The 23,297-nt window shown below is 36.9% G+C and overlaps 1 protein-coding gene across 4 annotated transcripts in view; it reads left to right on the top strand.

Moving 5' to 3' along the window:
- The window catches only part of CCDC102B (coiled-coil domain containing 102B), a 193,919-nt gene extending 172,386 nt beyond the window's left edge, over window positions 1-21,533 (top strand). For all 4 annotated transcript variants that reach the window (XM_009673246.2, XM_009673228.2, XM_068932082.1 and 1 more), the window contains one exon: window positions 13,606-21,533. In XM_009673246.2, the coding sequence (XP_009671541.2) occupies window positions 13,606-13,695 (90 nt within the window). In that variant the 3' untranslated portion in view covers window positions 13,696-21,533. The remainder of the gene's footprint in view (window positions 1-13,605) is intronic.
- Window positions 21,534-23,297: the final 1,764 nt, after the last annotated feature.

Below are 23,297 nucleotides of genomic sequence, written 5' to 3'. Positions count from 1 at the left end.
GTATTCTTAAAAGCAGAGGTTTTCAGGCATCTAAAGAATAGTGTGACAAATTTGTTCTTTGGAAGTAGCAGAGGATTTAGAGATATGAAGTACCAAGGAATTGTAAGCAGACAGCTGAGACAGTGAGAAGGAAAGAGAATCTTGACAGTAATAAAACTTATCTATCAAGAAGGAAAAGGAACAATACAAGATTTCTGTACTTGATACTAAAAGCAGGAATGTTCAAGGTATAAAAACCTTTATTTCACTGAAAATTAAAAATAAAATTGCAAAGGATAGGTGAAATTAATGTTTAGATTACACAAAATTTAAGCTGCTGATATTCCATCTTAACATATAAATGCTTGTATTTATTTAGTTATTACATTTGAGCATAAATACACAGCAAAAACATAGCTGTTCATATGCCAGCTTCTGAATGGATTAAGTGGATAGACAACTTAGACAACTTGCTTTTCAAGGAGGGGGAAAAACTCTTGAACTCTCTAGCTTGAAGAGGAGAAGGCTGAGAGATACGAATTAGGGTTAAGAATCATGAGGGCAGTGGACAAGATGAGCATGGCACTCTAGTTCAGCAAAACCTGTAATACGAGAACTTGGCAGTATTGAAATTGGTAGGAGAGCACAACTACCAGAGGCAGCAGAGAGATGCAGCAGCTTGCACAGGAGCATGCGCAGAAGGGCTCCCCCAACCCTGCTGCAAGCACGGTCCCTGTGCACAGCAGTGGTGGTGATGCCTCCTGGGCACAGTGCCCAGCACTCCCAGAGCAGCCACCATGGCACAGCGGAAGCCTCAGTGCAGAGTGAGCTCCTGAGGGAGGATGAGGCTCTGGAGGTCTGGGGCTGCAGGGAGTGCCTGGGACCTGTCACCGAGTCTAGGACTGGGGGGACAGGCTCCTTGCTTGCCTAGTGTCTCGAATCTGTGCCTTGGTGGAAGATCTGTGTCGTCAAGCAAAGGGGCTGTGGGAGAAGGTGAGCAGAGGGTATGGCATCAGAGATGATGAGAAAGAGATTGATAGGATCTGTACCAAGACTCTTCATGTACAAGAGCCATAATTTTTCTGGGAAGCCAGCATGGCTAGATGCCCATATGGAGTGCCCGTGCACCAATGCATGCAGCATGAGGAATAGACAGGAGGAATTAAAGCTCTGTATGCAGTTGCAGAGCTACAACATCGTTGGGACCACAGAGCCATGGTGGGATAGCTGACACAACTGGAGTGCTGCCATGGATGGATATAGGCTCTTTAGGAAAGGTGGGCTGGAACAGCAAAGGAAGAAAACTTCTCTTTATGTGAGAGAGCAGTAGGAATGCTTGGAGCTCTCTCTGGGGATGGATGATGAACCAGCTGAGAGCTTATGGGTTGGGATTAGAGGACAGACCCACATGGGCAATGTCATGGTGGGTGTCTGCTGCTGACCACCTGATCAGAAAGAAGTAGCTGAGGCTTTCATTAGACAGCTGGAAGATGCCTCATGTTTGCAAGCCCTGGTCCTCCTGGGGGACTTTAATCACGCTGATACCTGTGAAGGGGCAACACACCAGGGCACAAGAAATCTAGGTTTCCAGAGCGCACTGGTGATAAATTCCTGTCAGATGATCAAGATGCTGATGAGAGATGCTCTGCTGAACCTCATGCTTACAAACAAGGAAGAACTGGTTGGAGATGGAGGTCAAGGGCAACCTTCCCCCTGCTGCAGTGACCGCAAAATGGTGGAATTCAGGATCCTGAGAGGAAGGAACAAGGCAAATAGCAGGATCACAACCCTGGGCTTCAGGAGAGGAGACTTCGGCCCGTTCAGGGACCTGCCATGGATGACAGTGCTGGAGAAAAGAAGGTCTAGGAGAGCTAGTTAATTTTTCAAGGATCACCTCCCCCCTGCTCAAAAATGGTCTATCCCAAAATGCAGGAAGTCAAGCAAGGGTAGGAGGCCTGCGTGGATGAACAATGAGCTCTTGACTAAACTCAAACATAAAAAGGAAGCATACAAGACATGGAAGAATCTGGTGACCTGACAAGAATATAGAGACGCTGTCTGAAACTGCAGGAATGGGCTTAGGAAAGCTAAAGCTCACACAGAGTTGAATCTGGTGATGGACATGAAGGGCAACAGGTAAGGCTTCTGCAAGTGTATCAGCTGCAAAAGGAAGATGAGGGAAAATGTGTGCCTGCTGCTGAATGATGCAGGGAACCTGGTGACAAAAGACATTGAAAAGGCTGAAATGTCTTCTTTACCTTGGTCTTTACTGGTAAGATTTGTCTTCAGGAATCCCAGGCCCTGAGATAAGTGGGAAAGTCTGGAACAAAGACGACTAACCAGGAGGATCATAGCAGGAAGCAATTAAACAAGCTGGACACATTCAAGTCCATGGGACCTGATGGGATGTACCCATGAGTGCTGAAGGACCTGGCTGATGTCATTATGAGGCCATGCTCAACTGTCTTTAAAGATCTTGGTGAATGGCAGAGGTTTCTGAGGCCTGGAAGAAAGCAAATGTCATTCCTATCTTCAAGAAGGGTAAGAAGCAGGATCTCAGGAAAGACAGGCTGTTCAGCCTCGCCTCAGTACCTGAGAAAGTGATGGAGCAGCTGATCTTGGGAACCATTTCCAAACACATTGATGACAGGAATGTGACTAGGAGTAGTCTGTATGGATTTTTGAAGGGGTCATGCCTGACTAAACTTATAGCCTTCTACAATGATGTGGCTAGTTTCATGGACAACAGGCGAGTGTATGTTGTTTATCTTGATGTTAGCAGGCCTTTCAACGTTGTCTCCCATAACATTCCCATAGACAAACTGATGAAGTATAGGCAAGATAAGTGGAAGGTGAGTGAACTGAAAACTGACTGAGCTGCCAGGCTTAAAGGGTTGTGATGAGCGACAAGAAGTCCAGCTGGAAGCCAGTTACTAGTGGTGCCCCTAGGCATCAATACTGGGACCAATACTGCTTAACCCTTTCATTAGTGACCTAGATGATGGAACAAAGCACCCTCAGCAAGTTTGCAGACAATACAAAATTGAGAGGAGTGGCTGATAGACCAGATGGTTGTGCTGTCATTCAGAGGGACCTGGACAGGCTGGAGAATGGGCTGACAGGAGCCTCACGCAGGGTAATTGGCACAAAGGGAAGTGGGGGATGAATAAACCCATACATCAGGACAGGCTGTGTGGCAACCAGCTGGAAAGCAGTTCTGCAGAGAAGGACCTGGGGGGTCTGGAGGAAAAGGAGTTGACCATGAGCCAGCAATATGCCCTTGAAGCAACAAAGGCCAACAGCATCCTGGATTGCATTAGGAAGAGTGTTGCCAGCAGGCCGAGGAAGGTGATCCTCTCCCTCTTCCACTGGTGAGAGCACATCTGGAATGCCATGTACTCTGCTGGGTTCCCCAGTGCAAGACAGACATCGACATACTGCAGTGAGTCCAGCAAAGGGCCACGAAAACAATTAAGGGATTGGAGCATCTGCCTTACAAGGCTGAGAGGCTGAGAGAGCTGGGGAAGAGAAGGCTTAGGGCAATCTTACCAGTGTGCATAAATACCTGATGGGAGGGAGCAAAGAAGATGGGGCCAGACACTTCTTAGTGGAAGGAGGCAGGGGGGCAATGGGTACCAACTGAAATACAGAAAATTCCGTTGAAACACAAGAGGAAACTTTTTTTGTTGTTAGGGTAGTTGAACACTGGGGTAGGTTGCCCAAAGAGGTTGTGGAGTCTCCATTCCTGGAGATACTCAGAACTTGACTGAACACAGCCCTGAGCAACCTGCTCTAGTTGACCCTGCTTTGAGCAGAGGTGTTGTACTAGACAGTCTCCAGAGGTCCCTTCCAACCTGAACTATTCTATGATTTTGTGATTTTGAGAGATTTTGGCTGGCTCCAAAAGGGGTTATTTTGAATTTCTGCGTAGCAGGTCTATAAGAGGATCCCTGAAGTACTGAGCAGGGATATATCCTCAAACATTCCTGATACAACAGTTTTGCACGCTTGGGGAGTACAGGAAGAACAGACTGTAGAAACATGGCCAGCTCAAGTTCTGGTATTGTCACAGTCGGAAACAGAGATTATGCAGCTAGATGGACCATTATTCATCTTAATGAGCATCAACCGTAAATTGTGATGAATGGCTTGCCATTAAATTACATCTGAACAATCTATAAAGCATATAAAAACACCTATACATTAAGAAACACTTGAAAATCCATTCATAAAACACTAAAATTTAGTGTTCAGACTTTTCAAAGGAGTTTATAGATACAAGGTAGACTTGTCCTGAGCTGTATTGAGAACTTTGGACGTTACAAATGTATCTGAGGTGTGGAAAACTTCAGAAATCTTTTATTACTGAAAAACTTCAAGAGATCCATTTTGTTTCAATATGAAATCAAAACTGTAATTAGTATTTGGCAAATACTGATTTGTTTTTCTAATGTATATATAAAAAAAGACAAATTTACAAAAAAATGGAAAAAAGAAAGAGAAAGAGCGCTCTATCTTCTGTCTAACAGTCTTTTACCTCTTGTCTTTAACAGCTTTACCCTTTTTCTGCTTTTGTCTTTGACTGCTTTACTGTCATTTAGGGATCAGTGCTTTTTCCCTGCTGTTCACATAACTTAGATAATTTTACTAGCCTGAGAGCACTTGTACCTTTTTATTGGACACATAGGTCCTAAGATAATAAAACTTTAACACCATCAGGTTACCATCACAATTTTTTACTTTCCATTTCAACTCCCACAGGATTTCAACGGTCAAAACCTTACAAACCATAGAGTTAAGAGATTCGCACTTTGTAATATTTAAAAGCCACGGTTCAAACTTCCAGTCAGATAATTTTGCAGCTTCATGCTATCTTTAACAGTTGTGAGATGGCAGCCACTATCATGTCAGAATTTGAAGCTTGGAAGAATGGAAGAGAGCAGAATAAGTAATTGTAATGCACACATTCACATTCTATCTCTCAACCTTACAGGTTTTAAAATAAATGTGTTCCCCATTGCAAAGCTCCTAAACACAGTACTGTAGTGATGCACGGTATTTGTTTCTACTCCAGCCGGTTCAAGAGATATCAGACTTTTAATACTGTCAGAGATGAACAGTGTGTTGTGGGTATAGGACCAAGGCAGAATATGGTGCATCCCAGAATATGGTGCATCCCAGAACTCTCATATAATTTTCATTCAGTGACTATAAAGCAATTTCAAGAAGTAGTGCCTCTAGGAGGTATAATGTTGAATGATATTGCCGTATAGTAAGTGGTTTCTTCAGGAAACAAAAGGTTTATTTTGTTGAATGTACGTATTTTTTTTCTTATTTTGAAGAGAACTTTGTTTTTTGTTTAAACATTAGTGAAGTGCAGTGTATTCCCAAAGCAGAAAATGAAACAAAAAAAAACTTCAATGTGAAAAAACAGTACATAACAAAGAACCTACGTGACGTGATTCTCAAGATAGTCCTCTTAGTCTCCAGACAAATTCAGAGGCAGAATAGGAAGTGGATAAGGGAAAAAAAAGTTACTATCTGCTGTAGAGCTGAACACTTTCATAGCTGGAAGAAGTAAAAGGGAAAGTAATGAAGGTGCATATTGAGCAACTGTTAAAAGTTAAGAATTCTGAAATGGTAAAAGGAACTAAATTGAAGCTGGCAACCATGTAATTACTGGGGAGGAAAATGATCATGCTTTTTATTGGCCTGAAGATTATGTAAGTAAAAATATTACTGCAGAAAGTGAATCTTAATGTATAAAGAGGAATGAGAAAATAGCTTGTGCCAAGTGTACTTTCACATTCTTGTTCTCAAGTGTTAAAAAATGCAAAAAATCTTTCATGCAAATCACACTTTTTTAAAACCAAAAGGGAGAAAGTATGTGCATTATTGGTATTATGTGCTTATTAGGATCTGGAAAAACTGTTCCTATGCTCAGAAATCAGGAGCCTTTTTGTAAAGGATTATTACAGCATGTTAAACAAATGAGTCCTACACTGTATTTCTTAGGTAGACTTTAGACTGTTTTCCTTAACTATAAGTAAGCTATTTAGTTAAAAGTGCATATTTTTTTTTCTTTTTTTTAATCTGACCGTAGTAAAAAAGGAACATCATGTTGACTGTGTTGTGTGTTGAGAACTAATCAATATTTCTGACATCTCTTTTTCAATTTTTGCTTTTAAAGGTATTTAAATTTTGAGCACTTGCAATGTGAATGTCACACACAGTGACTTGTAGAGAATAATGGCAGAAATAATTTCTGCTTAGCCTTAACTGGCTGGAGGAGGCATGCTTTCTACTGAAATATAAGGATATTTTGAGTTCTCTTACTGTAATATGGACGGCATACATATTTATAGGCACATGAGACCATGATAAGCAGAGATGGACACACACAAAAAAAGCATTTTCAGATATATTGTGAAAAAATATACCTGCTTCCCCTTTCTTGCACTGCAAAAGCAGATGGTATGGATATTCTGTTTCATTCCAGTGGGCTCAGAATTTTACAAAAAACAAAGCCAGGAAAGCTAAAAGGTTACTGAAAGTTCACTAAGAGTTGAAGTATTCATTTCTTGTTGTATCTGTCTTGTTGGAGATATTGGATAGTCTTTTTCTTAAATCGTGTAGCTGGAATGAAGTATTTTCTTCATAGAAGCTATTCTATTTGGGTATGCCATACCCCAGTACGATCAGATTGTAAAAGGTACAACTGAAGAATGAAGTTATGTGCAATCAGCTGAGCAGAAATATGGGATTATCTGAGAAGTAAAGAAAAATAATTTAAGAAAAAAAAGATGTTTTAAAGGCTGGCTTAATTCTTATTATGTGCAAGGACAATTAAATTACTGTGTTATAAATATGCGTAATTCTTCTTTTGGAAAAGCTCACTGTTAACAAAACCTGAATTTATGCATCATTGTTTGAAGGAATCTTTCTCTATTACTTACCCACTGTATAGTATTTATCCTCTGCCACCCTTAAAATATTTGCTGGATGACTTACCCAAACTATTTGATATCCAGAAATCTTAATATCAGGTTCTGATCCGAATGACTACAGTGATTCACTTATAAAGTATCATTCCTTGTTTGCAGTAGTCCAAGTAGCTCAAAATTGTAATTTTCGTCATATTCCACCCCGAAGAAAATATTAAATGTAATTATTCAGTAAATTTCAGTAGTTCTATTGTAATACATGGTACCCAAAAATATAGTAGGGAAATTCATTCTGCGAAGAATATTTGAAAGTCCAAAGGAGATATATTTTTAAACAAACCAAAAGCCTTTTCTTTTGACAAATATCAAAAAGCAAAATTTGTACATAAGTTCCAAGAAAGTAAAAATAATTGCATGAGAAATATGGAAAATCATGACTTGGGGTCTTATGACTTTTAAAGGAAATGCAACCCTTAAAGAAAAAGTCATGCAGTTTGAAAGCCCACATAGTATTTCCAGAGATTTGGAGGGGCATGGTGGATGAGTTTATCCAGGGTCTAGGCAATTTCTTTCTAGTTGTGAAACCTAACTCGGTATCCATATGCTCACTCATGGTCTGCGACAGTTTCCTAATGCTAAATGGTAAATATGTTCTAATTAAGTAAGAAGTTGAAATAAATCTGTTACTGTAATCTGGAAAGGAACCTGTAACCCCACTCAGGGTATTACATTTTTTGGACATTAATAAATGTCTAAAATTGAGGCATAGTTTATACTAGTGAAGATGCTGACTAAATCTTGCAGTGATTTCCTTTCTTCATTGTCATTTGGTTTCATACTGGAGTTTCACTCCCTTCCTTCTCCATGCACACTTTCACATGAGCTATGCACAGTTTTCCAAATAGTACTAAATAGTGCCACTGTCAAAAGCAAGACAGAATAAATGATAACCCATTCGGGAAGTGGGTGCTGAGGTTTATTTAAGAAGCAATCAGATTATAGCTTTTAATTGACTATCTTACACACTCACTGGCTAGCTCCCTGCTAGCACTACATCCACTAGGTCTCCGCTTCCCATTGGGGAAGATAGGGTAGGAAGCTGTGTTGGTCAGTCTGTCTGTCTCTGCCACTGCTCACAGTGACCAGCCTCGGGCGTTAGCCGCCAGGGTCCCTGGGCATCCCTTGGCATTCATCTCTGCGCATTTCCATGGTCTCCAGGATGGCTCCCCTTTTCCAGGATCTTTCCTCCAGCCAGGAGCTTCACCTTCTTCTTGCCAGGCTCCAAAGGCCTCAGTTTCCTTAACCTAAATAGTCTGTGTGCAGAAGCGGAACAGGTGATCATCCTCCCAACCAGTGTTTTTTGTCTCATGACTCTTTATTAATTGAAGGATTCAGGAGGTGCCGCTTTTAGTCCAGGTGCTACCGAAATTTAAAACCAGATTCTACCAGTTGCAGCTAGCAAGTAGTAGACTTCTGTTTCAGAGTTCAAAAGTTCAATTTCAGACATTCACCCGCATGTACACGTACAGCCATACAGCCAATTATCTGCTGCTTGTCAGTGTTCACAATTTAAGCTATTTTTCACCTACCACGGCCACCTCTTCAATATCTCACTAGTTCACAGAAATTCCCTGGTTAGTCAGTCACAAAAAGAGGTGCAAACATCTGAAATGAAAATCTTTTCTGTGATTTTCCTTTGGAACAGATGTACGACCACTTAGATATGCATTGGGATATTAGAATCTTTTTAAGGAAATTTGTTTCCTCTGAAGTGCTCTATTTTACTTTGAGATATCCTTACATGTCATGATCGTAATTTCGCTCTGTTCTCCCCATGTACATGTGGACATTTATTTGTATACAGTCAGTTTATACTTCTTGTTATACTAGATGGACTAGGTGATCTCCAGAGGTCCCTTCCAATCTCAACCATTCTGTAATTCTGTTATATTTCCTGTGACACTGGTACATTAATCCCTTGCTATTTTACCTCTAATCTGCACTTCTGAGAGGTACCTGCATCTGTTGGAGGTCTTGTCCTTGGGAAGTCTGCACTGATTAAAACCAACAATAACCTTGTAATGTTTCTCAGTAGCAGTGTTACAGCAAATTGCATGAGGACTTTAATAAGACAATAATAATTTATGTATCATGTGTTGCTACATTGAAATAATTGCATCCAGTTATCCCATTTCACTGAAGTTTGGAGAAAAATCCTACCCTATATTAATACTTCTTGTGCACTAGAACTGTAAAAGATTGATTTTTAACAGTAACAAAGAATTATAAAATATTCTGCAAAGAAATTCACACACAAACAAATTGAGCTCAAAATTAGTGATGCTAAACAACAAAAGCAAGGAAATGCACGGTTAAGCAGGAAATGTACCATATGTTATTGTATGCCAGGGCACAATGGGGACACTATCTTAATGGCTTTCTTAATGTTCCTGTTGTACTAGATATTGGTGGACATATGGTTTGCTACCTGTTTATATGGCTGTGTATTTCCATGATTTTGTTGGCTGACTTTGATAGCACTTTCTATGTGTCTGCTGTCAGGCAAAGGGCTTTAAAATGTTCTACTGGTTTATCTGGGGCTCCAAAGACGTGCTTTGTATTTTATCTTTTCATTTTTAACACACTTTATTTTCACCTTTTTCAAACGCGGTAACATATTCCGTTTATTATTATTAGACTTTCCACAGTTTTGGTCCATGCCTGCCAATAATCTGGAATACTGTTGTGTAGTCCTTCCAGGTACCCTCTTCCAGGGGTCTTGACTCTCAAATTGCTAATGCAGCAGCAGCAGCCCCAGCGCTGGTGCATGTCTGGGACACCCGCCTGGGACACCAGTTCAATTTCCTGTCTGCCCCCAGGGGCTTCTGGCATGCTACAGGCAGAAGCAAATGCCATCATTCCCGTTTCAGTTCCCTCATGCCCTTAGGGTAATGCCCATGGCTGAGGGACATGGCACAACAACTTCTGGCTCCCTCCCTTTTTGGATGCCAAGTGCTCTCAAAGCCAACTGATGCAGACTTTCAGGGGGAAAGATTTCCTTGATTTAGCTTGTGGTAAATTTTGATTCCATTTTTAAATCTGGCCTGTTTTCTGTAATGTTTTGCCTCTGTTTGTCTCCTAAATGGATTTGTTAGGGAGAATAGGAGTTTGGGGTTGTTTGGTTTTTTTGCTTTTCAGAGGTTTTGTTTGTTTGTTTGTTTTATGAGATTTATACAGATCTGTAGTGAACAATGTGCATCATGTGAAGATGCCAATGGAAATGGACAGATGGACAAATTTAGTGCATTAACCAAATGCAAGACAGTCAGTTCCCTTGCTCTATTTAAACAGAAAAAAAGTTATGGATAATAGCTGACGGGGACAAAACAGACAATATTCAATCTATTTGCAGAAACTTTCCTGAAAATTATAAATATTAATTTTAGAAATATTAATTTTAGAAAATTGAATATTAAACTTCATTAGGATTTCTCCTCTTCACTCACTGGTGCCTCTGAAAATGCATCTTTCACATATAATATAACTTTTAGTAGGTCTGTCATGTTTAGACGAACTGCAAGGTAATAGTTCAGCCTTTTTTAATGCTGTATAGGGAAAGCTGTCGTACGGCTGCCTCAGCCTTCATAAGGCCAAGGGTCATCCCTGCTTTTTTCGGTTCTACAGGTCTGTAACTGCTTATGTCCCACCAATAATTATGGTGGTTATATAAAGAGAACCTATTATCTAATTTTTTTGAGTCTACTTGCATTGGCATACTAACACGGAGATGCTTCTGGACTTGTTTTCTGCCTCGGCCCCCATAGGGTCTCAGGTGGGGCAAAGATGCCTCAGATGATCCCAAATATTTTCATAGTCTTAATGTCCTTGTATTTTTAATATTAAGGTAGAAAAATGAGGATGCCATTTATTATCCAGTCCCCTATTCTTTTTATCTTATGGTATGAAAGCTGATAATACTAATTCTTCTAAGATATGTTTTTATTGGTTATTTAAATTTTTGAATGTAGTATACTGGCAACAATAGTAATAGAAACCTGAGTTTGTGTTGTAACATTGTGCAGTGACTTCAAAAATAAGTATCTTGGCCTCTCTGCAGCATCTCTCCATTAGGAATAGACAATTTTTTAAGCATGTTCACACACCTTCTGTAAAGATTCCCACTTAAATAGGTCATTACTGCTGTCATATATAATACAGGCATTGAAGTCATAAAAGTGCAGAACTACTTCAGCAGAATTATGAGTATATCTTGTAAAGAAAGAAGAGCAGTTGAGTTAAATGCTTTTGACGTCTATACTTTATACTTCAGGCATACCTTGGTAAAAATTCTCTTAAAGAAAGTGATGATCTTAGGAATTCTTATAGGAACTATTTGTGGATCGTTGTAAACAAGTGTGGAAATGAAGGGAAGTTCTTATACATTAGCTTGTCAATAGACAGTATGTTTTGTAACTGATCTTTTAAAGAAGATTGTCTATATGCCAGTGATTTCTGACAGGTATATATTCTTCTCTATAATCATTGAAAGTTCACCATTCTAAGTATTCAGGTGCTATTTTTACTAACAGCCCATGGTATGTGTGACTATATGAATTTAGTGATGAAATAAAAGTCAGATTGAAACTCTCTCTCTTATTGTGCAGATGTTGGAGAGACTATATTAAACACTTCTAATATATTTAAGCAAGATTTTTTTTTAAAAAAAGTAACTTAACTGATCTTTAAAATGTGCTATATATACTCCTAGGGGAACAATATAAAATTTAAGCCCACACGCATGACTTATGATTAATTTTTTTTAGTTATTTTAGTTTATTTTAAAAATTTAAACTTTTTCTGTTGCTAGTTATAGCGATTTGTGGTTTAGTTTAATATTTTTAAATTAACAACTTTTTATTTTGCAAAATGAATGGAAAAGGAAGGCACAATGAGTGACATTGTACTAATATATTCATAAAAGTGTGTAAGAAGAAGGAGCTGTTAGTAGAACTTACCTAGAATTTTTAATAAGGTAAAGTTATTATAGAAAATTATCAATGTAAGGTAATTGAAAAGGAAACAACCTTCTATTCCAAAAAAGTGTCCAATGGCATTCAGTAACGACAAAAAACTTTCTCATTAATCTAATCTTGTGTATCCAGTTACGACGAGGAATTTCCCAGCTTATTGATTTTTACTGATGTAGAGCTCGGAAATCTGGCTGCATCTATAATGTTTACTGAACATGTTCATTAGTAGACCGAAGCATTATGACGTTTATAACACTCTAAGCAATCACGTTGTTAGCTCAAAGACTTTTATACTCTGGCAGCTTACTTAACCACGAGTGATTTTGACATGTGATGCTGGCCTTTTCGAAGAAAATAAGTGGGCTATCTAGTCTTCCAAATGGTGGTCATATTATTCGAGATATGTATGCGTAACGATTTGACTGTCCCATTCATGCTAATGGGAATATGGTGACAGATATCAAGAAGTAGCTGTGGTCCACCATGCTCCAGAGCTTTCTTAAAACTCCCAGGCTCCACGCCATCTTGTTCAGACATTTTTCCCAAGACTTTTAGGTTCCAAGACTCAAGACTAAAAAAATGGGTGTGTGAATTCCCTTTTCTGAAAACCTGTTTGAAAACCTGCCAAAAGAAAGGCAAGAAACATAGGAATTGCACTGTATAGCAGTGGAATAGGCTTGCAACAGGATTTTAATGCAAATACAGAGATGCTGTGGAGGAAATAAGAGATGTATGCCCCTAAGTTTAAAGCACAGGAAATTTTCGGTTAACCATGAGTGAGAAAGGAGCTAGTAATATACCAAAACAGTTCAGGTCTGCCAGGGTTTATTAAATCATATATAGCACTTATTTGCAGTCTTCTGGGATCGGTTTGTAGTGTAGCTACTTTTAGGCAGTGCTTGAGCTCATAAACTTTGATAAATCTGTGCTGCTCCATGCAGAGCTATTGGGTATCAGTGCACTGCGCTCTGAATTCTGGAGAGTCCTTTAGCTCTTTTCTGATGCCCAACTTCAGTGGATGTTGTTGCTCTGCTGCACGTTATTAGTGAAAGTATGATTTGTCGAAACAAGATATATCAAAAACAATATAGTTTTGTCATGGTTATGTTTTAATGATGATTTTTATGATGATTACATTTTTGTAAATAATCTATCCCTCCTGCTGTTCATATAATATGAAGCCTTTATGCTGGACTAGTGGCTGGAATTCTGTCAAATGAGAGATTTGAAAAAATCTTTGATCTTTTTCGCTATTCTCTGCATGCCCTTCTACCAATAAAAAAAGGCAAGGCTCATGAGTTCTACGTGACTGCTTTAAATCTTGTATCTTGAATAGCAGTAGTACTGCAGTTCAGAACTGTCAATCAATAATAGCTCCTAGTCATCAGAAACTAAGTGAGCAAACGTAGTCTGCTTCTCGCTGTGAAAGACAGTTCCAAGTAATTGCTCTAAAATACGATAAGCTTTTTCCTTCTTTATTAAAGAATCAATTGAAAAGATATCCAATGCGTACTGAAAAATTCTGTCTCATCTGAATTGTAGCGGTCTACTACTGATGGATAACTTTTTTTCTTAGAAGAAATTTGATCTGCAATTGATTTAAATTTAAACTGCTTAGTACTCTGATCACACTTTTTAAAAATTTATTTCAGAATAAAGAGATAGAAGAAAGTGAACTCAGGATTTGGGACCAGACAAAGTTCCTTGTATGTTGCTGGAGACTCCACCAAGACAGTGAATGAAGATGATGGAGATTATCAGAGCCCTACTGTGACAAGGCTAACAGTAATGAAGAGGATCAAAAGACTTAAAGTCTTTATGAAGACTTATAGGAAAATTACCTTGAAGGAGTACATGCCAGACCTATATACATATAAATACTATATGCATTATTTTTATTTGAAATTTGTAGTAAGAATCAAAGAAAATATAATAGAGTCAGTGTATACCAACTTCAGAATTTTAGTCAACAGATGTCTTTTCTTCCTCCCCAGTTGTCTTAATTACTGGCTTCTAAAGCAAAAGGTGCACTCTAATGTGGCCCATATTTTATCTTTGGGAAAAAAATAATTTAAAATCTACAAGGTATAGGAGAGAGAGTTCAAATTCTGTTCTGGGAAGAAAGTGAGACTGAGGTGGAAATTAATGCACTGTTCCTTGCTTTAGTGCTGGGGGGGGGTAAGAGAGGTTGTTTTGTTTTGTTTTTTTGTTTGATTGTTTGTTTGTTTAAAAAAAAAAAGAGCAAATAACTCCAGTTCTCTGTTTCTCAGCTCTACCAGGGTAACATAGGGATTATGCCTGTCTTTCATAAAAAAATTGTAAAATTTGAAGAGATCCTTATATTAGAAACATATAAATATTATTACTTATACATTTAGATTAAGAAATTCCAACTTCTCTCTGTGTTTCTTATACTCATGACTCAACAGGAATACATAGAAATGATGCATCTCAAGTTTATCTTAACATCATTTTAATTTGTATTTGAGTTTCTTAATTATCTGTGTAAAAAATGTAAATATCACATAGGAAGTAAAATGAGTATATTAAGATAAACCCAAAAAGTAGATACTGAGAGTTTTAGGTATCTCTCCTTTAAAAAATCATGACTTACTTATAAAAACACCAACAACTTTCAGCTGTCAGGTCAAACAAACTCTGTCGGGTTGCCATATAGGGCTGTTAATGAGTATATACAGATTCTGTTTCACAAAGATTCTATGAACTTTGACAGCTCAGCAACACACTTGTTTCATACCTTATATCCCTATAAATTGAAAACTTCTAAAATAATTCTAGATTAGAGTTAAAACCAGCAATATTTCTCCTCTCACTAATACACTGCATGCTCCTTCTGAGCCTGCTTCATATATCCTATGAACACCTCTTGATTTTTCTTGGAATTTGTGTAAGACCCTACAAAAAGAAATGATTATTTACACAATTGGTAACCAAGCCATGGGACTCTTTCTGGAGACAATCTGTAGACTGTTAAAATTTGTGTAGGTTTAAAAGCAGATTGGGTAAGTTCACAAAAGGAAAACGTTAATGGTCACTAATTATATGGGAATCACATTTTGCTCAGGAATTCCCTGAGCTTCAAATAGTTGGAGGCTGGCATCAGCCAGGAGGCTTTATCTGTTTTGATGGTCTTCTCTGAGCACCTGCTTTTGGCCACTGCTGGAGATGGGATGCTGAACAAATGATTTTTTGTTTGACTCAGTATGGTCCTTCTTAGGTTCTTAATCTTTTTTCATGTTTACAAATGCTGGCCTGCTCATCCCAGCCATTATATCTCAGGAGATGCTAGGAGTGCATGATGAAGGAACATCAGTGGCAGCTGTGGTATCTGCAGCTGATACATGTTTGTCAGTGAGGTGTAGAAATACTGTGAGGCAATTACTTTTTAAGACACAGGTTAAACATTTAAAATTTATAGGAACTAACAGTGAAAGAAGATTCACAGTAGTTACTCTTCTAATCCAAACTTCCTATCTTATCCTCCCTTTTTTAGCTTACTGATTTAGAATTGTGTATGGTACAACACAAGATGAACCCTGCCCTTGTTCCTGGTATTGTGAAATGAAGCACTGATTTTCTCTAAAACTCCATCTACTTTTGCTATGCTAACATCTTCATCACAGCCCAGCGAGCAACATGGCAGTATTGGAAATGTCAGTGTGCACAACAGAAATGGAAAGTGCATAATTATTGATTTTCAAATGCTGTAATAGCCAAATGTGCTTCTGTGCTTACTATGAAGCACTGGAAAAATACAATCATGTTACACAACAAGCTTGCTGATAAAAACTTGTATCCTATAGGCTTTAGAGAGCTTTTTTTTTTTCTCTGACAAGGCATAGAAATGTATGTTTTTTAGAGATAAAAGCCTAGGTTTTCAGCAATTGGGCAGAATATCTTTTACGTCCAGGAGCTCTTTTCAGCGTACAGTAATATCTTGGGCTGAAAAATGAAGTCAAGTAACTTTATGAGTTACTGGGGGAACTAGGGTTCTGTCATTCCCCCTCCGTAACTCCAAATATGTAAGAAAAACAAGAAATGTTGAATTGATTTCCTTGATGCTGGAGAACATGTCTGTTTAGACTTGGTAGTCTAAATTAATATGGATATTGATGGAAATCAACAGCTAGGCACCAGTTCCTGCTGCTTTTTCTGTGCCACATAAACTTTTAGCATGTTTATCCCTCACTCCTGTATATTACCATACCTAGTAGGTGAAATATAGCTGGCTGCTCCAATGATCATGGTGGCAATAAATAAATCATCAGATGTCACTCATTTTCAATTTTATATTTCAGAATATCAATATAATATCTTTTCTTTCTGATGAGGAAAGGGTAGTTCATGTTCACAGTAATGCCACACACTTTGTAATCTCTTTATTGATCATACTTTACTTTCAAGGGCCTGCCTCTTAATAATGGTATTCAAGTTTTGCTGTTTGACTGTGATAGATCACATAAGTCACTTTCACTTTTCATAATTTTTCTCTGTTCCCTGAGTAAGAGAAAGCTCAGCTACTTCCCTTAAGTACATAAAATATTTATTTCAGCAACTACTTATAAGTAGAACTTCAGAGCTCTCTATGAAGTAATTCCATAAATTAGTCACTTGAAAGTAAGCCAAAAGATGATAATGATGCATGATTGCCCTGACTGCAGCTGAGAATGTCAGAAAATGTTAATTTATGACCTTTTCATCATAATGCTAGAATGTCTCTTGTTCTTAAATATCTCTCTATAATACTTGCTATGTCTTAGTGCTCCTATCCCATTCCCATACCTCCCTTTCACGATTTACTACTGGGAAAAGAAGACAAAGAGATTTGTTTAGAAAAAGAGTGACTTGCTCAAGGCTGCTTAGGATAAATATGGAAGAGTGGGAAAAACTCCCAACATTAAATCTGGTCACAAACTGTTGAGCTTTTCATCTTTATCTCATAAAAAGAATGGCATGAATAGTTTCTAGGAACTCTCCTAGAAAAGCTTTACAAATCTGATGTTTCTTGTTATTCATTTTAACAGATGACAAATGTTTGTTGTATGTGAATCAGTTTTACAAACTAGTCATAAGCACAGTGATAGAAAAACATGCAAATAATCACCATAACTAGCAAGTTCTGTTATACCTTATTTAATACCATAGTGACAGTGTGGCTATTGTTTCATGTACGTACAAAAGCGTTCAAAGGGTCAGAAAGATAGTCAAGAATGAAGTGGTATGATTAATGTTGTCTAGACATCATCTAGCTGTTAATAGGGAAAGAGTGGTTAACACTGTATTAGATGTCCTCCTTCCTATGTAAGCTTCCTATGGTAAAGGCTCAGTGCCAAGTTTGACCATAACCTTTATTTTTTGAAAAATGTTCTCAAGCTCCCTCTACAGTACTTTTGTAAACACTTTTCAAGACACATGGCAAAGCAGTGTGTTCTTACTCTACTATTCACTTGATAAATAGAGTAGAATGAATATGAACAGCATGTGAGCAGTGTCCTGAGCTTTGCCTCCTGTGGGATGGAAACTATCAGAGTTAATTAAACATTGTGACTTTTTCCTTCTGAAGTCTCTACCTCTTTGTTTCCGAAGTTTTACTGCCTCCATGACTTTCATGCCTAAATCTCACCACAGTTGAGGGGTCATCTCAAGGTCTCCTGAAATTATTTTCTGCATTTTTAGAAGGACAAATATTGCTCCAAATAGTAAATTAAAAATAAGCCAAAAAAAAATTATTTCTCAGGAACTACCTAGATTCTAGGATGCCTTTTATCATTCCATACCTTTTCTCTCGTGGCTTGGGATAGAGGGTAAAAAAAAATTATTCATTTGAGATAAAAAAGGTGAATTTATAACTTGTACAATCTAAAACAAAATTATCTAAAAATCAACCACCTTATTTCAAGTGATATTCTTAATATGTTCAGCAAATATAAGCATGCTGAAGTGCAAATATGATTTGGTTGACTGCTTTAATCGTGAATAAAATATTTTCCAAGCAATGCCATTTCGGGAGCCAATTGATCATAGTTAGAAAAGGGCCATGGATGAATGCTTATGCTGCAATTAGGTGTAATAATTCTTAAAGTTATTAACATCTGAAGGAGGAAAATGCAGATAAGAAAAGGACAAACAAAGCTATACTATTTATCATTCAGGCTTTGTTTTTTTTCCCCTCGTAAGAGATTCTAAAATGAAGAAGTATTTGTATTCAGTTGATGAGTGAACACTTCAGAAGATAACAGAGGATTTGCTAATCTCATTAACTGAACACAATGCTACAGTGCATGTACAATGTACTATATTTCTGTTTATGAATAAACACTGTTCTTCTGGTCAGATAATCAATAAGAATATAAATGGATTTGACATGCAGTGTTGTATGTAGCTTCGCATTACATGTTGCACTACTTCATTGGGAACAGTAAGAACTTAAGAGGCACAGCTTTGAGAGATTTGAAATGGCAACATATTTCTGAAGGGTATTGTAGTAGTTCTCTAATGTCCTATAGGCATTGATTAGAGCTCAATGAAACCAAGAAAACTTCTCAAAAAAATAGATGGTGTGGAGTAGTTAGTGCCATGGTAATTTCTAAGAAAAAAAATTAGAAGTCAGAATAAAGGGGGAGCTCAGATTTCATTGACGTCTACCCTTAAAAAAACAGAAGTAAAGATACACAGCATCTCGAATGTTTTTCAACATATCTCAGACATGTATTTTGAAATGTTCATATTTAAAAACAAGCAAAAAAAAATCCCAACTCTTCTTTGACATAAGACTATAAAATTGTATGATTAATCACATCTTTTGTTCTTGCCTTGCTGATTGCTAAGTCTCCACCTTATTTTACTCTCGTTAGATATTAACTCCCATGTTGTTAATAATTATATTGAGTGGAATAGGGAGTTCAAATAGTTTATAATATTTAATGGAACAGCAATTTGTTTTCCAATTTAAATTGCTTATAAATGCTTACATGTACTTAGGTATAAGTAATCATTGATCAGATTCTCTTTTTGCAGTGTGTTCTTGCCAATAGTAAGACATTTGTATTTGGAGCCATTTGAACAATTGATAAAACCTAAGTCGGAGCCAACCTTCCCCATTGTCTTAATTTATTAAACAAAACAAATTTGTGTCATTATCGTTCTATTGTTGTGATCTTTTACAAACCATTGTATCAATTCTCTTTGGAGTGCATAAATTATTAAATATAATCCTAGCTGTGCTGCAGTATGTTAAAACTGTTCCAAAGTGATCGAAATTAATATATTTCTGTGTGGTTGCTTAGAGCTGTTTCCAACACCACTATTCATTGCTCTAGTTAGCAATGAAAAATGAAAGTACAAGGGTGACACAACCGGATCAACAACCATTGGAAAATCTATCTAACTTTTAACTACTTAATTACATTGTAAATTGTTTCCAAATAATATATTGTGGGTTTCTATGATATTTGTAGACATACAGCTACCCTGTGTAACTTACCAGCTATCATCTATAGGTTAAAGCACAGGTTACATTATGTGAAGGGCCTCCTTTTTCTAGAGTTTCAGAATTTTCTTGCAATTTTATTCAATACTAGCATAAGTATGATAGGTAAAATGTTATGTTTTCCTCTGGACTTTATAACTAAAAATACCCTATAGGCAGGCATACGTCTAATATTTACTAAAAACATATTTTATTCAAAATAGAATAGCTTCAGCAAGAATGGTGGAGGGAAACTCATTTCAGAATACCATTCATCTTAGTAAGTGTTACTTTGTAGCGGTGAGATAAAGGCTTAACTCAACTAGAAGGCAGAAAAATCCTCTCGGAGAGAGCTAGAACCTGCTTTCTTTTTGTGTTGTGTTGTGTATTGTTTTACATCCTGGTTGATTGCTTTTAACCAGTGGAATAAGAATAATCACAGACGATTTACAAACCTTAGCCTACATTTGTTTTGCGTTCTTTCAAATGTCACAAAATTATAAATTTTAGGATGAAGAGAAAAAAATCATGTTCAATTACAATATGGATTTATTTTTCTCACTTTTTGGTAGGGAACAGTTAAAAATTTTTCTGTTTGCTTTGAAGTACATTTTTCTCAGTTTTATTACCAAACTGAAAAATCTATTATCATAATTCTTTTTAAAAGCTCCACCTGTAGTTACAGGAATCTACCCAATATTATCCCGTAAGCATGTCAGCATTCAAGTTATGCAGCACCTGAATAAAGCTGGTTTGCAAATGTAGCCAACATTAAAAAATAAGTTAGTTAAAGTCGGATCTTTTTCTGCATCTATTCTCTTTTCCAATGCTAAACAACTCTAAACCCTTATTTTATTTTTAGGAAGCATTGTAATAGTGAGCACTGTTTCTCTTGCTCCTCTCCATCACTTGCTACCTCTGATTTCTTCCTCAGCTTGTTCCCACATAAATAGAGAGAGCACTTGAGCTTTTTGAGCTTTTCATTGCTCACTACAAAATTGTTCTACTCATATTTTTTTCTTGCTTATAAAAAAATTGTTCTCTTTGCAGGCCATTTATAATATATCACTTTTAACAAACTTTAAAATTTAGCAAAGAATTATTTTCCTGTGCACTTCTGTTCAAAAGCAGTGTGTAATAAAAATGCATTTTTAGTGTAGATGTAATTCCACTTTGTGCTCAACCATGTGCCATGTACTGGTATGTATTTTAACTGTCTTGAATTACTTCTGATAAAGCAGCAATAAAGCTTTGGAAGCCTTTTCTGTCTGAACAAGAGAGCTGGAGACTGTCTGCTTATAGCATTCTATACGTCTATATGTATCCGTGGAGGTAATAATCACAGCTCTGTTTTCTTTTTAATTTTCAATATATTTTGAAAGATTACTTTTCAAAATATTCCCAGGGTGCAAAGGTACTCACAGTGGTTTTAATCAACTTTACAAAAAGATGTGGTATGTCCAGCCTGAAGCTGCCTAACATGCAATTTGCTGTCCTCAGCAAGTAATATCTGGAACTCCCTTTATAGAAATATTAGATATCACTTGCAAATTCTTGCATCAAAAGGCACAAGGTCAACCTGTTTTGCTTTGTTTTGTTTTGTTTTTGCTGTATTGCAGCACACAATACTAACTTTGCTTTCTCTCACTATTGAAAGGTACTATTGTGTAATATATAACTATCAGCACTAATTTAGAAAATACTGAATATGAAACAGCCTAAGCATTATGATCCTATTGAGGGAAAAATGTAAAACTTTTAAGCTTATTGTAATTTTCTAGGGTCAAATTTGAGAATTTTTTCACCGTGATCAGAATACTTGTACCTTAATATTAAAAAATAAAAAGAAACACAGGCTAATATGAAAGTGCAGTCATGTTGTATTCCTTGTTAAGTCTGACAATCTGCTATCGAAAAGCTATTGCTGTTTTTCTTGTGTTTGTAGCAGACAGATACTTCTCATATTAATTTGGTTTAAGAGCACAGAAAAATGTTGAAATGGACAAGAAAATACAAGAACATTTTTGAAACATCAACAGGACTCTCTTCAAAGAGAATGAGATCTAGACATATAAACTGACAGGCTACAGGGAGCTCAGAGCTACAGGCTTCAGATCACTGTCGTTCTCACGATAATGGGTGAAATGTTCCATTTTTATTAATTTAAGCCGCTAGGATTATCAGAGTTTGCATCAGTCTACATTTCAGCCCACATCAGAAAGGAAATGGAAAATAAATTTCTGAACTGTATGCTGGATGAGAATCTTTTAATAGGTTCAGGGGAAAAGGCAACCTTATGGGTTGGATGCCTATTGGAAAAGTCCTGTATATTTTAACTGTTTAAAAATATCTGCAACTGGAAAACATAATCAAAATCTATAACTGTGTCTGCTCAGTGCTTATTTATCTTAGCCTGAAAAAGCTATCCATAGAGCTGAAAACGTCTTATCAAGGAGTCTCCACTTTGTCAATCCTTTTTAGTTGAATCTCACTATAGACTTCTGGGGGAAAACAATCCAAAGATAACCATATATAAGGTTGCCACAAAAGTCATAATTTACAACTCAGCCAAATGAAGATATATTTTAATTATGATTTTTTTTTCCTTTCTTTTTTTTCTCTTGTTTTCATATATGTAAGCATATGGGAAAGCACTTAAAATTTAAAAAATGTAAGTTTAATTGACCTCCTTTAACGTTTTAAAAAGAGTAAGCAGTCCATACACAAGTTAAAAATAGTGTTCTACATGGCTCTGATTTTCTTGTTGGATAATTGTTACCATTCTGCCACAGATATTGTTTCTCTCTGTTGTCTTCACCTCTGCTTTCATTACTTCTGATGCTTGACCATCATAGGACTAAGGCTGGTAAGACTAACACTGATTGAACTAATTTGCATACATGGTTTAGTATTAGATTTCTAATAACGCGTAGTGTTATGTATGTTCATTACAGAGCAATGCATATTAAAACATACTGAGTTCTACAGCACCCTAAAGTGAAAATTACAGCAATACCATGGAGTAAAAGAATCCTGCATGAATATGTAGCTAGCCACATTTTTCAAAAGGAATCTTATCATTGTCTTATGTTGTGTAGAGTGAGAGTGAGGAAAAGTAGTTTCCACTATGCAAAGGTAAGTAAATTAACTCATGAAACCCATGCAATTTCCATATACCTACCGTGGGACTACTTCTGAAAATACTTAATATATCTTTTGCGTAGATACTTACTTTGTCTTTGTTTTAGGTTGTTATGCTTCCAGTTATGCATTCCCATGACATGTCCGTTCCAGGGACTATAGGAAGACTACTGAAGAAGGTGAAAAAATGTCAGTAAAATTGAAGAGTGTACAAATACTAAGATGTATTTGTCACACCTAGGGCTATTTCTGTGCCGAAAGAAAATTATCATTTACATGCTAAAAGTGTTGAATTCTGTATTCACATGCATGAAGCATATGTACAACATTATAGTGATAATGCTACTGTGGGAAGCCTCCAGCTTCCTAGATATAAATAAAAGTATAAACACACTAAAATGTATACAATTATGTAACAAAATCCTGAAGTTTATCTTCTTTGCTTGTGTAGTTTGCTTGGAAAAAAAATTTGTTTGATGCCAATACAGCAAATAGAGAAGATGGTCCTATGCTATATTAGTGTCATGTTTATTCACAAAAATTTCCTCTCTGAAATTGTACAGTAAAAGTAAGCAATATAAGTCCTATGTTCTATAAGCATAAAAGTGATTTACATTAATCTAGTTGTGATGTACTTGTGTAGCAGTACCAATATACTTTTTTTTTCTACTGATATAATTTCATTTATCCTAGTAATTCCAGGAGAACAATATT

Source organism: Struthio camelus, chromosome 2 (assembly GCF_040807025.1).
Source record: "Struthio camelus isolate bStrCam1 chromosome 2, bStrCam1.hap1, whole genome shotgun sequence".
Taxonomy (NCBI): domain Eukaryota; kingdom Metazoa; phylum Chordata; class Aves; order Struthioniformes; family Struthionidae; genus Struthio; species Struthio camelus.
Note: the sequence above shows the minus strand (reverse complement) of the source record. Positions and strands in the feature narration are given on the sequence as shown.